Source organism: Eublepharis macularius, chromosome 2, assembly GCF_028583425.1.
Source record: "Eublepharis macularius isolate TG4126 chromosome 2, MPM_Emac_v1.0, whole genome shotgun sequence".
Classification (NCBI taxonomy): Eukaryota; Metazoa; Chordata; class Lepidosauria; order Squamata; family Eublepharidae; genus Eublepharis; species Eublepharis macularius.
In genome coordinates, this window is record NC_072791.1 from 198,266,819 (window position 1) to 198,280,898 (window position 14,080).

At 43.5% G+C, this 14,080-nt stretch overlaps 1 protein-coding gene across 1 annotated transcript in view; it reads left to right on the plus strand.

The window, feature by feature from the left end:
* The first annotated feature begins 12,929 nt into the window (after window positions 1-12,929).
* The window catches only part of MYO3B (myosin IIIB), a 307,149-nt gene continuing 305,998 nt past the window's right edge, over window positions 12,930-14,080 (plus strand). The window contains 1 exon segment of the mRNA XM_054972682.1: window positions 12,930-13,106. Coding sequence (XP_054828657.1) covers window positions 12,960-13,106 — 147 coding nt within the window. The 5' untranslated portion in view covers window positions 12,930-12,959.

Genomic DNA, 14,080 nt, shown 5'->3' on the forward strand with positions numbered 1-14,080 from the left:
GTTGCATTTTTTTCAAGAAAGTAATTTGTATAAAACTATGCCCCTCTTGAGGTCTGTGCCCAAGGCGGCTGCCTAGTTGGTCTAATGGTAGCACCGGCCCTGTCTATAGTTATGGCAAAAAGAAATGGGGAAAGGGGACAGCGATGGTTGTTGTGGGTTTTCCGGGCTGTATTGCCGTGGTCTTGGCATTGTAGTTCCTGACGTTTTGCCAGCAGCTGTGGCTGGCATCTTCAGAGGTGTAGCACCAAAAGATAGAGATCTCTCAGTGTCACCACTGATCTCTATCCTTTGGTGCTACACCTCTGAAGGTGCCAGCCACAGCTGCTGGCGAAACGTCAGGAACTACAATGCCAAGACCACGGCAATACAGCCCGGAAAACCCACAACCATCATTCTCCGGCCGTGAAAGCCTTCGACAATACAAAGGGGACAGCCTTGTCTAGTTCCCCTTGCTATATGGATATCTATCAAATGTACATTGCTGGTCCTAACTGTAGCTTTTGTAGAAAGATAAAGAGCATTAATGGCATTTTAGAATTGGTCGCCAAAACCCATTTTTGAAGTAAAAGTTTTAGATATGGTATTTCCACTTAATTGAATGCCTTCTCTATATCAAAGGCCAGAAGTAATGCAGGGATTTTGTATGCTTCACAGAAATTAATTATAGTTAAAGTGTTACGTGTATTGTCAAAAAGATTCCTTATTGGCATAAAGCCAGTCTGGTCAAGGTGAATGTAGTTGGTTATTTAAATTTAGACAATCTTTTGGCAAATATGCTGGTAAAGATCTTTTGGTCTTGATTCAGTAAGGGTATTGGTTGCGAAGATTTACTATTTGTAATATCGTTGTCCTTTTTTGGAGTAACTACTATTTCAGCCTCTGACCCAGATAGAGGGATGCTACCTCCTATCATAACAGAGTTGCATGTGGCAGTTAGTAGGTGAATGTATTTTTTTGTAAAAATTTGGCAGGGAATCCATCCCTGTCTGAAGCTTTGTTATTTTTTTCAAGGATTTGATAGTGACTGTACCATCTTCTGTTGTGATTGGTTGGTCAAGATATTGTTTATGTTCTTGTGAGTTTTTTTGCAAATAATTTCCTGTGACGATAAATAATTTAAAATATGATTAGTGTCAGGATTGTCTGATGTACAAATGGTTTGGTAGTATTTACAGAATTAGTTTGAGTTTTTCCTGGGTGCCTTTAATAGCTTGTATAGAATGTGAGGAGGTTTTTTCCTTTAATTTTCAAGCAAGTAAGTTTATAGATTGGGTGGCCTTTTTGTGTTCATCTTCTAGTTTTCTTATTCTAGGTATCATTTCATTTCTAATGTTTTATTTTTGCTCTTCATGACAGGAGGCAATGGAGATTAATTTCCCTCTAAGTACCACTTCCATAGCATCCTACACGTGGATTTGAGGAATGCCACATAGTTTGTTTCTATTGTTTAATTTTTAAAGAGACTTCAGAAGAAATTTATTTGTTAAATAAAAGTGATTTATTTAGTTTTCAATTTGTTTGATGTCATTTATTCTCAGTGTACATTCTGTTCAAGCATAGTCTGTCCACAACTTGTCACCAATCCTTGATGTAAGAGTTTGACTAATTAATTTAGGAGATAAAAATATGTAATTTAGAAGATAAGAATATGTAATTAATCCTTGTGTATATATTGTGGATAGAAGAGAAGTATGTATAGTCTGTTACCAGTGGGTTTTGAAGATGTCACTAGATCAATAGATAAAGCCTAAGAGCCATTAATTGATCTTAGCAGCTTAGTAACTGTATTGTTAATTTTAATTGCTTTGACACAATAGGAAGTAAAATTTAAAAGTTCATTCAGAGAGGAGTGATACAAATGTTTACTGCTGCTGACACATTGATTTACCCGTGCTGAACGAAAGCAGAATTGAAAGCCAAGAGAATCGTGCACTCTGCATGAAGACAGCTCGCCAGGTTGTTTTGATCTACAAGCAGCTCTCCACACTGAAAGCAGTGAAAGCAGCTTTCTCAGTAATCATGCTTTGCGGTATTATCCAATAAAATTTTTAAAGTTTGTATATGTACACTCACACATTATGCAATGCATTTATATTTTGTATCACTTTCATATTTATCAAAATACTTAATTTCACAGGTCAAGGGATGGCGTCACGGAAATATAAATAATAATAATAACTGTGCTTATATACCGCTCTTCTACACATATTAGTGCCTCACCCAGAGCAGTGAACAAGTTAGTGTTATTCTTATCCCCACAATGGAGCTGGGGCTGAGAGTAGTGGCTGACCCAAGGCCACCTACTGAGCTCATGTCAGTAGTGGGATTCAAACCAGTAGACTGCTGATTATGGTTTAGAACACATACTTAGTGAAACATATGCATTCTAAATAACGCTGTATGAACTTCACTGTAGTTCTTTTTCTAGTACGGTGTATAACTGGTGCTTCTTTATCTTTGACAGCCAATTAAAAATAGTGAACAGTATCAGATAAATGTTCTGTAATTGTTAGCAGAGACCAAGGATGACCTGGTCATGTAACTTTTCCTGTCATTTTTACTATCCATATCTCTTACCTTGCAGCTGGGCATAGTGGTACTTTTGGCTAGGTAGAATGTCACATGATTGGAAATAGTAAAAAAGAATTAAATTATGATTGGTTTGATATTTATCTATGTTATCATATGAAAAGATCTTAGATTTCCGCATAAGATAATATATAAAAATGGTAATCCAAATAGCAGATCAGGGTTTTGGCCAAAAGAAATCTCATGAAGATCTAGGCAGGAAACTTATCCTTGTAATATGTGCTACGGTAACTTGAATGCATTTCATCATTAATCTGATGGAGTTAGATTTCATTAAAAAATGTTAGGAAACTTAATTCTTGTGTTCATCTGTTCTATTTTTCTATGTTTTATTTAAATAATCATTTATATTTTGATACATCAGTTAATGAAAAAGACTAGCGTTTGTTAATGAAAGAAGCCATTAAACTCTTAGGAGAAATCTGTCTCCTGGTTGGGAGAGTGCGACAAAAACATCCAATCTGTTTATTTTGTACTGACAAATAGTTTCTCTAAAACAGAGAAACGTGTTTTCAGTTCTCACTTGAAGGTTTCAAGCTGCTCAAGATTTAAGATAAAACTACTGAGTATTTAATACTTTTTAATTAATGATTAAAAGTTATGTTTAATATTTATGCCTAATATGATTATAGAAGCAATACTGTTTGAATTATATATATACTTATTTGAGTTGGATTGTTAGTAAAATTACAATTTTATGAAATTTTTACCTTTTTATAACATTGCAACATTGTACTACAAAAGTTTTAAGTTTTGCATGAAGAGGTTGCCAAAAATAAACACCCCCATCCCCCCCATCCCGGCGGCGGGCGGCGGGCGGCGGGCGGCGGGCGGCGGGCGGCGGGCGGCGGGCGGCGGGCGGCGGGCGGCGGGCGGCGGGCGGCGGGCGGCGGGCGGCGGGCGGCGGGCGGCGGGCGGCGGGCGGCGGGCGGCGGGCGGCGGGCACGCGGGCACGCGGGCACGCGGGCACGCGGACGGGGACGGGGACGGGGACGGGGACGGGGACGGGGACGGGGACGGGGACGGGGACGGGGACGGGGACGGGGACGGGGACGGGGACGGGGACGGGGACGGGGACGGGGACGGGGACGGGGACGGGGACGGGGACGGGGACGGGGACGGGGACGGGGACGGGGACGGGGACGGGGACGGGGACGGGGACGGGGACGGGGACGGGGACGGAGACGGAGACGGAGACGGAGACGGAGACGGAGACGGAGACGGAGACGGAGACGGAGACGGAGACGGAGACGGAGACGGAGACGGAGACGGAGACGGAGACGGAGACGGAGACGGAGACGGAGACGGAGACGGAGACGGAGACGGAGACGGAGACGGAGACGGAGACGGAGACGGAGACGGAGACGGAGACGGAGACGGAGACGGAGACGGAGACGGAGACGGAGACGGAGACGGAGACGGAGACGGAGACGGAGACGGAGACGGAGACGGAGACGGAGACGGAGACGGAGACGGAGACGGAGACGGAGACGGAGACGGAGACGGAGACGGAGACGGAGACGGAGACGGAGACGGAGACGGAGACGGAGACGGAGACGGAGACGGAGACGGAGACGGAGACGGAGACGGAGACGGAGACGGAGACGGAGACGGAGACGGAGACGGAGACGGAGACGGAGACGGAGACGGAGACAGAGACAGAGACAGAGACAGAGACAGAGACAGAGACAGAGACAGAGACAGAGACAGAGACAGCCAGGCCCCCGGGGGTCGCGGCTGCGCCGCTCCCCCCGACGCCCCCCGCCCCGCCTGACATGGTCTATTTGGGCTCGTTGCCAAAAAAAACCTAATGGGGCACAATAACATATTTGAAATTTGGATATACTATAATTATTAACAGGTAACCCAGATGATTTGCAATTGTTTAGCTTTTCCCCACATCATTCATTCATTCATTCATAGCCCTCCTTTCTCACTGAGGCTCAAAGTAGATTACACAGTGTAAATTAATATGTTCTAAACAATATAATAGGGTATTGACTGCAGAAATCTGAATACAGAGCTGAAACAATGCTAAAACAAAACATAAGCAGTTTCATGCAACATATTTAATGGCACAGAAGCTAACCAGCAGGAGCTTACCTACATCAACAGATAGTACCCAGTAGTATAGTACAGTCCCTCTATCACAAGTATCTTTCTGAGCCATTTCTCACAACATACCCTATTGCCTGTGTAAAAAACCCCTCCAGAATAATTCAGTTTTGCATACTTTGTGGAAAGCCAGGGAGTGAAAGCTTTCCTGATCTCTTCAGGCAGGCCATTCCACAAGGTGGGGGCCACCACAGAGAAAGCCCTTCCTGCAGATTCACCAATGCTCTGGAAATTACAGTAAGTTGTAATTCAGTACATTCTGGGTTGACATTTTCTGTCACCCATATTTGAAAATGTAAACAATAAATTACTAGCACTACTTAAATGTTTGAATTCCTGAGAAACCATGAACTATGATCTCAAGTTAGTGGGCAAATTAGCACGTGCATAATTCCAGTGTGGGGATCACACATGAGAAACTTAAATTGTGCCATTTGTGAGCAATGTTAAAGATTAGGGATTTTCTCCTGTTTTTAAATACTCTTGGCCTCCCCCTCTCCCCATTATTAGATTGACAAGTGAGCAGAATTTACAGTTTTGTTCCAATCGGAGTATGGCATTGATCAAACAACCCAAGATGCAGGGAAGTAGGACAAGAAACCAAGACATCTCTGATCTTCGGTTTCTGGGGTGAAATACAAAAAAGTCTACACCCGCCTTTCAGTGACCAAATGCCGATAGCTACATAATATGCGTCAAGTTCTTTTGTACCTTTTACTTCCTAATATTGATGTTTTCTTTGTCTTCTTTTCCCCCAGTCAAGTCTGAGCAGCAAGAGCAGCTTATTTGTTGATTGATTTTTTTTTTTTTGCTTTTCATTAGATCCCCCAGCAATATCTTTTGTTAAGCAGCTGGGTGGTCGAAAATGTGAATTTAATGCATTGATGTTCAGGCAGCCATGAATTCATGCAGGAGTTGCTGAATGCTTTGGACAGAGAAAACAAGAGAATGGACATGTTGGGCTTAGGGTATGTTGTTAAAAATAAGCCATAGATCAGCATTGGCCAGAGCCACAGGAGGTCTATTCACAGGGTTCTTTAGGATGTTGAAAGCCACTCTCCGTTAGAACCGAACCAGATGTGACAGTGGCCACGGATCCTTCCCATGGCTGCTACTGCCATTTTAAAAGCAGTTGTAGTTCTTTAAAAATTGTCGCAAGGCCCTGTTCCCAATTGCATGTGCAGTGTTGCTGCCCCTGGAGTTCTTGTTTCCTCTTGTGCCTTTTCAAGTGCCAAAACAGCAATGGAGGGCTGTTTCTCGCACCTTAAAATAATAACATAATAACATTTGACTTATATACCACCCTTCAGGACAACTTAGTGCCCACACTCAGAGAGGTTTACCATGTGTGTTGTTATTATCCTTATGATACTCACCCTGTGAGGTGGGTGGGGTTGAGAGAGCACTGAGACAGCTGCAACTGACCCAAAGTCACCCAGCTGGCTCCAAGCAGAGGAATGGAGGATCATACCTCATGGGGGGGTGGAATAAGAGCTCCTGAAGCTCCCGTGCTATAGGCTGATTCCACACACATTGGATAATGCACTTTCAATGCACTTTATCAATCGTTTGAGGTGGATTTTTTGTTCCGTGCACAAAAAAATCCATTCCAAATGATCTGTAAAGAGGATTGGAAGTGCGTTATCCAATGTGTGTGGAATCAGCCTATATGTGTGACCTGGATCGAGGCCTTGAAGTACAACTGCTTTTAAAATGGTGATGGCAGCCACAGAAAGAAACCCTCTCCCCTCTATCCAGATTTCCACTGTCAAAATTATTCATCTGTCTGATTGGGTTCCATCTCCACATTACAAAGTCCTTGTGTTTGTTGTATCAGACATATGGTAGGAGTTTTGTACCTCTCAGATGCATACCAGATCTTTTCTGTTTGTGTGACCACAACACATAGGGAGAAGTAGCTGTAGCGCCCCCCCCATGTTGTTTTTGTGTCTTGGTTCCATTGTGAAATTTATGTAAGTAACGTGATTTTTACAAAGGAGCCAATACTGGCTCCATGGGGTGGTTTGTAGATGTGAAAACAACATGGAGTGGTAAGTTAAAGCCACTTTCCCCTGCATGCTGTCGTCACAAACAGAAGAGAGCCAGTGTGCATCTGGTAGGTACAAAACTCCCATCACATGCATGATGTAAATTCCTCATCTTGTTTCCCCAAAATCACAAGGACGCTGCAATGTGTAGATGGAGCTGCCGTGTTATGAAGCTCACACTTCAAATCCTGTGCAGGCCTTCTGTTCCCTTTCATATCCAAGACAAACTTTATCCTTTCCTCTCTCTGCCCTCACTAGCCAATATATCTGATATGCAGACATAGAATGAGGAAAGCTGACACTTTCAGATAGCTAATAAAAGGGACCAAGTTTATTTATTTACATCAATCACAAGGGGATCTGTGGCACCTGCAGGCCAAAACTCTGTTCCAAAACTACTTGTAGTGTGGGGCATTGGTGAATGTAGAAGACACAGGTCCCTCTTGTTTGCGCATCTCTGAATTTATGGGTGAAGCCACTCTGGCTATAAGCTGTGAGCCATCATATATGTACACTTCAAGCTCCTCCTTGCCAAACCTTCATTATGCTCATCTCAAACCCTGTCAGGCAGTTCTGACCACCAACCACAGACCTCCTGTATTTCTCTATGGGATTTCTGGTTATAAAAGGCACTGTGCTCCCAGCTCTGGCTTTCAGTTTTAGCAGACAGTGGAGTGGGAGAGAGCTGTTGCTTGCATTTGAGAGAGAGAAGGAGAGTGCATTGGAACTTGAATTTTTTCTGTGTGTTGTGGGGTGGGGCTCTACTCCCTCAGGTTTCAGGGCTACTGCCAGGCTCTGGGGCCAAGCTATTCTTTATTATTATTACCTTTCCTGCTGCCTGCTCAGGTCAGGTTTCTGGGAGTGGTGGGGTAGGGCTCTACCCACCCTCAGGTTCCAGGGCTGCTGCCAGGCTCTGGGGCCAAGCTATTCTTTATTATTATTACCTGTCCTGCTGCCTGCTCAGGTCAGGTTTCTTGACTAAACTTGGGTGATGGCTGGAGGAGAGCCTTCTGAACATTCCCTGCTAATATAGGCTCTCTAAGTCCCAAGGGGGCCATTCTGGCCCCGACGAACATCCAACCACGAACAGGTTCGTTAATGGGTCATGTTCGTTAATGTTCGTGAATCACTGTTCATGGATGGCAACGAACAACGAATATCATGTTCGGGGGTTTTATTCCTGTTCATTCCCAGCTGCCTATACTGTCTGCATGCCGTTCCCCCAATGGTGCCGGGCGCAGCTAGGAATGCCACTGCCATGGCTACCAGGAATGCTGATGCCTTAGACATCAGCCACATACTCTTTTCCAGCAGCACTAGGTAGCATATGCTGGGAGCAGAGGTGACAAAGCACTCACAAGCAGACAGAGGAAGGGTGTGAGTGCAGGAATCAGAGAAAATATGTCAATAAGAAGTGAGCAGCAATGAGCCCCACCAGAAGCCACGGGCTCTGTCAGTTGTCCCACCTCTGCATGAGCTGACACTGGTTGTGATGCTAAGTGTACGTTCCAGTATGCACCTGTGTGTGTGTGCTCTTAGAATGTGCTAAAATCCATATAAATATTCTCCTTTAAAATCATTTTATTTTTTTCCAGCCAACCATTCCAAAGTAGTTTCCTTGGCTCCATGTGGTGAAGACAGGAGACATGCCAGGGCTAATTGTGCATGCAGACTCTCTTAACACCATGTGGAGTTGTGCATATGGAACAATAAAAAATATTTTTTTGCTTCACTACACAACTCTATCTGCTGGAAATGCTGGGATTGCCTACCATAGCAGAGCCCCAAAAATGTTTTATATCCTGACTCTCCAATAAAGCATCACCTTGGAGCTGAGCCTTGAACTAATTTCTGGGATGTGGAAGACCTGTCCAAAAGGCTTATGTTACTTGGGACTGGATAATGACTCTCCACTGGAAGGCAGCTAGTGTTGCTGAAAATTGTAAAGATATTTACAGTTTCAGAGGGCTTGTGCTGGAAATAACACGATCAGTCAGGAGGAGCTACTGTGGCTCTATTATCCTTGCTCACTGGTCTGACACATCCTGTCTTCTTATGTGTCACAAGAACAATGAGAGCTGGGGAGGCACAGAACGTAGAATGTACTCTTCTTGGGAAATTGTTGCTGCTCTGAAACGTCAGTGTAAAGAGTAATTTGGCTTTTGATTGTTTTATTGGCTGATTTATTTACTTCTGATGCCCTGACCCTTAAGTACATTTTATTTGGCAACAAGTCCCATACATTTCTGTAGAAGTTATTTTAGGTGAACCATACAGGGCGTTTTATAGGGTTCCTTTACACTGTCAGTCTTCTACACATGTGTAAGGCTATACTAAATAACTTTTAATTTAATATTTGCTTCAGAATTTGTATATTTGAAATCAGCTGAACACGTTACCAATAAAACACTCAATTTGTTGAATGTTCTAATTGTTTCAGTACTTTTTTGGGAGTACCTGTTCGAGCCTCTGGTTTCTGATACTTCCCTTTTGCTGACTTGGCCTTTTTATCCTACCCTTTCTCATAACTGCTGTTTAATCTGATATTTTATGGGGAAAGCCACATGGTTACATTACCTCATAACATTGTGAGGTCATTGTCAAAATCATCTGGCTCACCTTAGGCACTAAAATAAAACTGTGCTGAGGGCATTCCCTTGGTAACTGAAGCAACTCCATTACTTGGCAGGCTGCCCAGAAGCCTGCAACATTATAGCCTTATAAATCACACCTAGAAGTAAATTCACCTAATTTTTACCTCATAACTGTACTAATTCTTATTCTTAAACATTAACCTTTTCATATAGAACCCTTTAAAAAACACATTCTATAATACGTTTAAAAACTCCACACAGGATTTTAGATTGTTTCTCCACAGGATCATTTCCTCTTAATGTTTTGCTTGCAGTCCATTAACATGGCTACCCTTGTGGATTTCAGCAAAACAAATATGAATATGTCAGCACATGTCAAAATGTCCCCAAACTGTGTGGAGACTCTTTTTTGGAACATTCGGCAAGTAGTTCAATTAAGTTCTACATGCTATGCCATGGACTAGTCCGTTCTTAATGTGGGGGAAAGCCTGCAAGTCAGTTTCATAGGCTTTATGACCCATTTTTGTGTTGGGATCCATAGGTTGGTGATGTAAAACATGTTAGAAGAAAAAAACTGGAACTAGGAGAAGGACCCATGTTTAATTTCCCTGGGGCCACTCGTAGCATATTTTCCTCCCCAACCCAATCTCATGAATTATGATAAAATGACATAAAAGACCATAAAATATTTCATTTGTTACATGTTTATCCTTTCCTTTCTCCAAAGAGATCAGGACAGCGTATATCTCCCTTCCAATTTTATCCTTACAACAACACTATGATAAGTTTGGGCTGACATATAACAACTAGCCAGCCATGGGCTTTGTAGGATGGGCCAGTCCCTTTGTAGACTCTCTGACCCAAATAATGTGTTTTTATGCGCCTCCTCCAATGCTTGGCTTCTAAATAGAAGGTATGGTCATCAGATGAGAGCAAGCAGGTAGTTAGGGTTGCCAGTTTGGAACCCAGAAAACATTTTCATATGCATTTAGATCTCAGATGCCTCAAGAGATTAGGCAACCCTCCCATACCTTCTTAATCTTGGCCGTTTCCACACGGCTTACCTTATTCTGCAAAATAGCGAAATCTCGCACGAAATCTCGCGAGAAGACGCTGTTATCACGCGAGAAGATGCTGTTATCGCACGAGAAGACGCGATAACAGCGTCTTCTCGCGAGATTTCGCACAGGTTTTTCGCTATTTTGCAGATTAAGGTAAACTGTGTGGAAACGGCCCTTGTGATCTGCTTTGTCTGCACCTACTGCAATGAATGCTGTGCAGGTGTTCTGCACAGCAAGAGGAAGCAACCTTTGTGATGTGTACCTGGGGATAGGGATGGAATGGCTGTGTAATGGTGGTATGTTCTCCCTGTTGTAGCCTGAAAGCCTTAACTGAGGAGTATGAGATCATAGGTACTTATAAGCATTTTGTGAAGCAAACCTTAACCTAATCAAGCAAGTTGGTGTCGCACAACGAATATTTCAGAGAGCAGTTATGCTTTCAGCTTGTTTTGTATGCAACAGAAATGTGAATTTTTGTCTGAATATTGCCTGTTACACTCTACAACAATGTGAAGATGTAGAGGTTTGCAGTCTCTCATTTGTTTTATGGGCGATCAGTTCATTTTATATATGATCCTACATTGTCAAGTTAATGTTTAGGATGATTAAGACTCTGAGATTGACTGATTGAAGTTCTTTATCCAGAGCACAGTTTGAATGCAGCTATGCAATAATTAATGACACCTGTACTGCCATCTTTCTTTGCAAGGGGAGGGAGGGAGAGATTGTTTTCTGTATAACAGAGGTTAACAAATGTGTTATAGCTTGTATTTTTAACTTTTAAAAAATCCATCGTGCAAGATTTAGGTTAATTTGTACTGGTGAATAAAAGATTTTGAAGTAAGATGACAGATGTTGCAAGTCTGCTTTAAAAACAAAGCATAGTTTTTAATGGAAGAACAAGAACCTTCTTCAAAAACTGCCGAGGTTATCTTCTGTTCATCTTGTATATGAAAGATATAATGTTTGGCTAGTAGCTTTTAAAAAAAACAAGCTTGTTTGTCTCAGTAGGCCAAGTACAAGATTCTACTTTACTGTAAAAGTGGTTCAAACAACATCCCTAGAGAAGCGTTATTACTGTACAACAGAACTTCATTCCATTGTAGCAAATTCAAGCAGAAGTCCAAGGGCTTCTTGAAGATGTTATAAAGAGAGGCCAGTTAGTAACAAAAAATGGCCCAGATAACCAAAGAGAATTTTCTCTATTGCAAGTGACTGAGGACCATTCCCACCTTTCTGTTGCTTGTTACTTTAAGTGTAAAAATGGCTGAATCCACACACCCTCAGAGTGTCCCGGCGTTGCGCTAAATGTTCGCTAAACACCCGGAAGTATAGCGTCTTTCTAGTGCAAATCGCACTAGAAAGACGCTACACTTCCAGGTGTTTAGCGAACATTTAGCGCAATGTCGGGACGCTCTGAGGGTGTGTGGATTCAGCCTAGGTCTACCATTGAGTCTGGAGGGGCTTGGAATACTCTCTCCCCTGTCATCCTCCCTGAGGTCTTCATCCTCTGAGGACTCAGAGCCCACGGCAACCATTGAAATATGCTCCGTGTATCTGATGGTGAGCTCTGACTCATGAAAGCTTACAATGAAAAGTTTTGTTAGTCTTTACAGTTCCACTGGACCACTGCAGCATCTACACCACAAAGACTGACATGGCAACTGCCATGATCTGGCTGTGCCAGGAAGGCCTAGCAAGGCCTCAGAAGCCTGCTAGCAGTGGGAGTAGGCCTGCCTACAATTCCCAAGAGCCCCTGGGCTGTTTTGGCGCCCTTTTTGGCCAATGAAATATGTAGTCCAATCACTAGACACAGACCTTCCTCCATGGTAGGAACAGTCCCATCATTCTCTATTTTTTTCTGTTCCATCAAAGACCTTTTGGATTTTATGCCTGGGACTCAGGAGGCAAGTGGATTAGGGTTCCCAGGTGCCCGCTGGTGGCAGGCAAACTCTGGGGGATTTCCCTCCTCGTCCGTTGATCAACCAGTGATTGGCAGGAGGGGGCAAGCTCCAGGACCTTGCCTGCCATCAGCAGGCACCTCAGGAGCGCGTGCCGCAGCGACTTCACTTCTGGAAGTGATGTCATTGCATCGCCTGCGGGAACATTCACACTCTTCGTTTGGGGCCGATTTGAGCCCCAAACAGGCTGAATTGGTCCCATATGGTCTGCAGGAGCGCTTGTGTGGCTGGCATGGTCATTTCACTTCCAGAAGTGACATCATCACACCAGCTCTGGGGCACGCATGCGAAAGAAGACCTCGTGTCCAGCACAAGGTAAGTGCCAGGAACTCCACCCTCCCAATGGGAGGTAAGGGGTACCTGGCAACCCCAAAGTGGATGCAGGAAACACAGTAACTGGCACCATATTGTGGATCACTGGCACAGAGTGTGCATGCCTTGAATAACTGAACAGGAATTGTGGATGTCTTCAGTACAGCCACCAAGATTTTTTTGTGGGAAAGTTGATTATGTAGTAGCAAGTAAATTCACATCTTAAAATTATTTTTTTGCAGGAAGCCACTCTATGGATTGTTTCAGTATAATTGGAATATGATTGGACTGGAATCCTTACCTGACCCCTCAGATACCTGGGAAATTATCGAGACCATTGGCAAAGGCACGTATGGTAAAGTCTATAAAGTCACTCATAAGAAAGATGGGAGCTTGGCAGCGGTGAAGATTCTAGATCCTATCAGTGTAAGTAATGAGCAAATTTTACTAATTAACTCCCCCCCCGCCCAAATATTGAATGCACATTGCACAAACAGGTGTGAAACTAATGCTCAGCAATTAGGCAAAGTTAAGGTATTTTGGAATAAACAGTCAAACACATAAATGAACTAAAAAAATTTTTTGGTGTGACATTCAATTTTAGAATAAGATTAGAAGGATGGTCTGGACTTAAAGGCCATATTCTTTCCTTTATCAGATCATCTGTAATGGAATTTGGCAACCTCTTCATTACTGAAAACTAAATCAGAGTTTTTATTTTATTTTTTTGCTTTCACAGATTCAAATTTACCTTTGCAATACCAAGGGGTAAAAAGTAGACAGGAGTAAAAACATGTTTCATGGGGCCCTGTTTTTCACGAAATCCATGACTTTTTGGGCTGATTCGTTCAATTTGTGAATACTTCGTGCTGCTAGACAGGCTGGTGCCGATCCATTGATGCCCTAGGCAACATGGGCCCAGAATGTGTGCAGACCTTTTGTTGCCATGGAAATCCCAATCTTAGCCCACATAACCTTGATAGGCAGCTCTTCCTGCGAACCTGAGAGCTGAGCAATGCAGGTCTGTGCAAGTTTACCTGGGAACTGTAGTCAGAGATTCTTTCCCCTCTCTGTTTCCCTTCTCCATTTTTAAGAATGAGATGGTGGAGTAGAAGCGGTGGCAGCCTCAGCAGCTCCTTCTGCTGCTGCTCGCTGCTTGCCAGCTTCAGGAACCCTTCCCTGACTCTCTACCTCCTATACTCCTGCTGCTCTGACATGCCTTCCCACCCCCCTGCCCCCAAGTTCCCTGGAGCGGATCCTAAGCGGATCTGGTCTGCTTGGCTTTTCCTTCGAGAACTTGGAGGCGGGGGGAGGGCATGTCAGAGCAGCAGGAGGACAGGAAGGAAAAGTCAGCAAAGAGAGCCTGAAGAGAGCTACTTGGAGTGTGGGTGGAGGAGAGC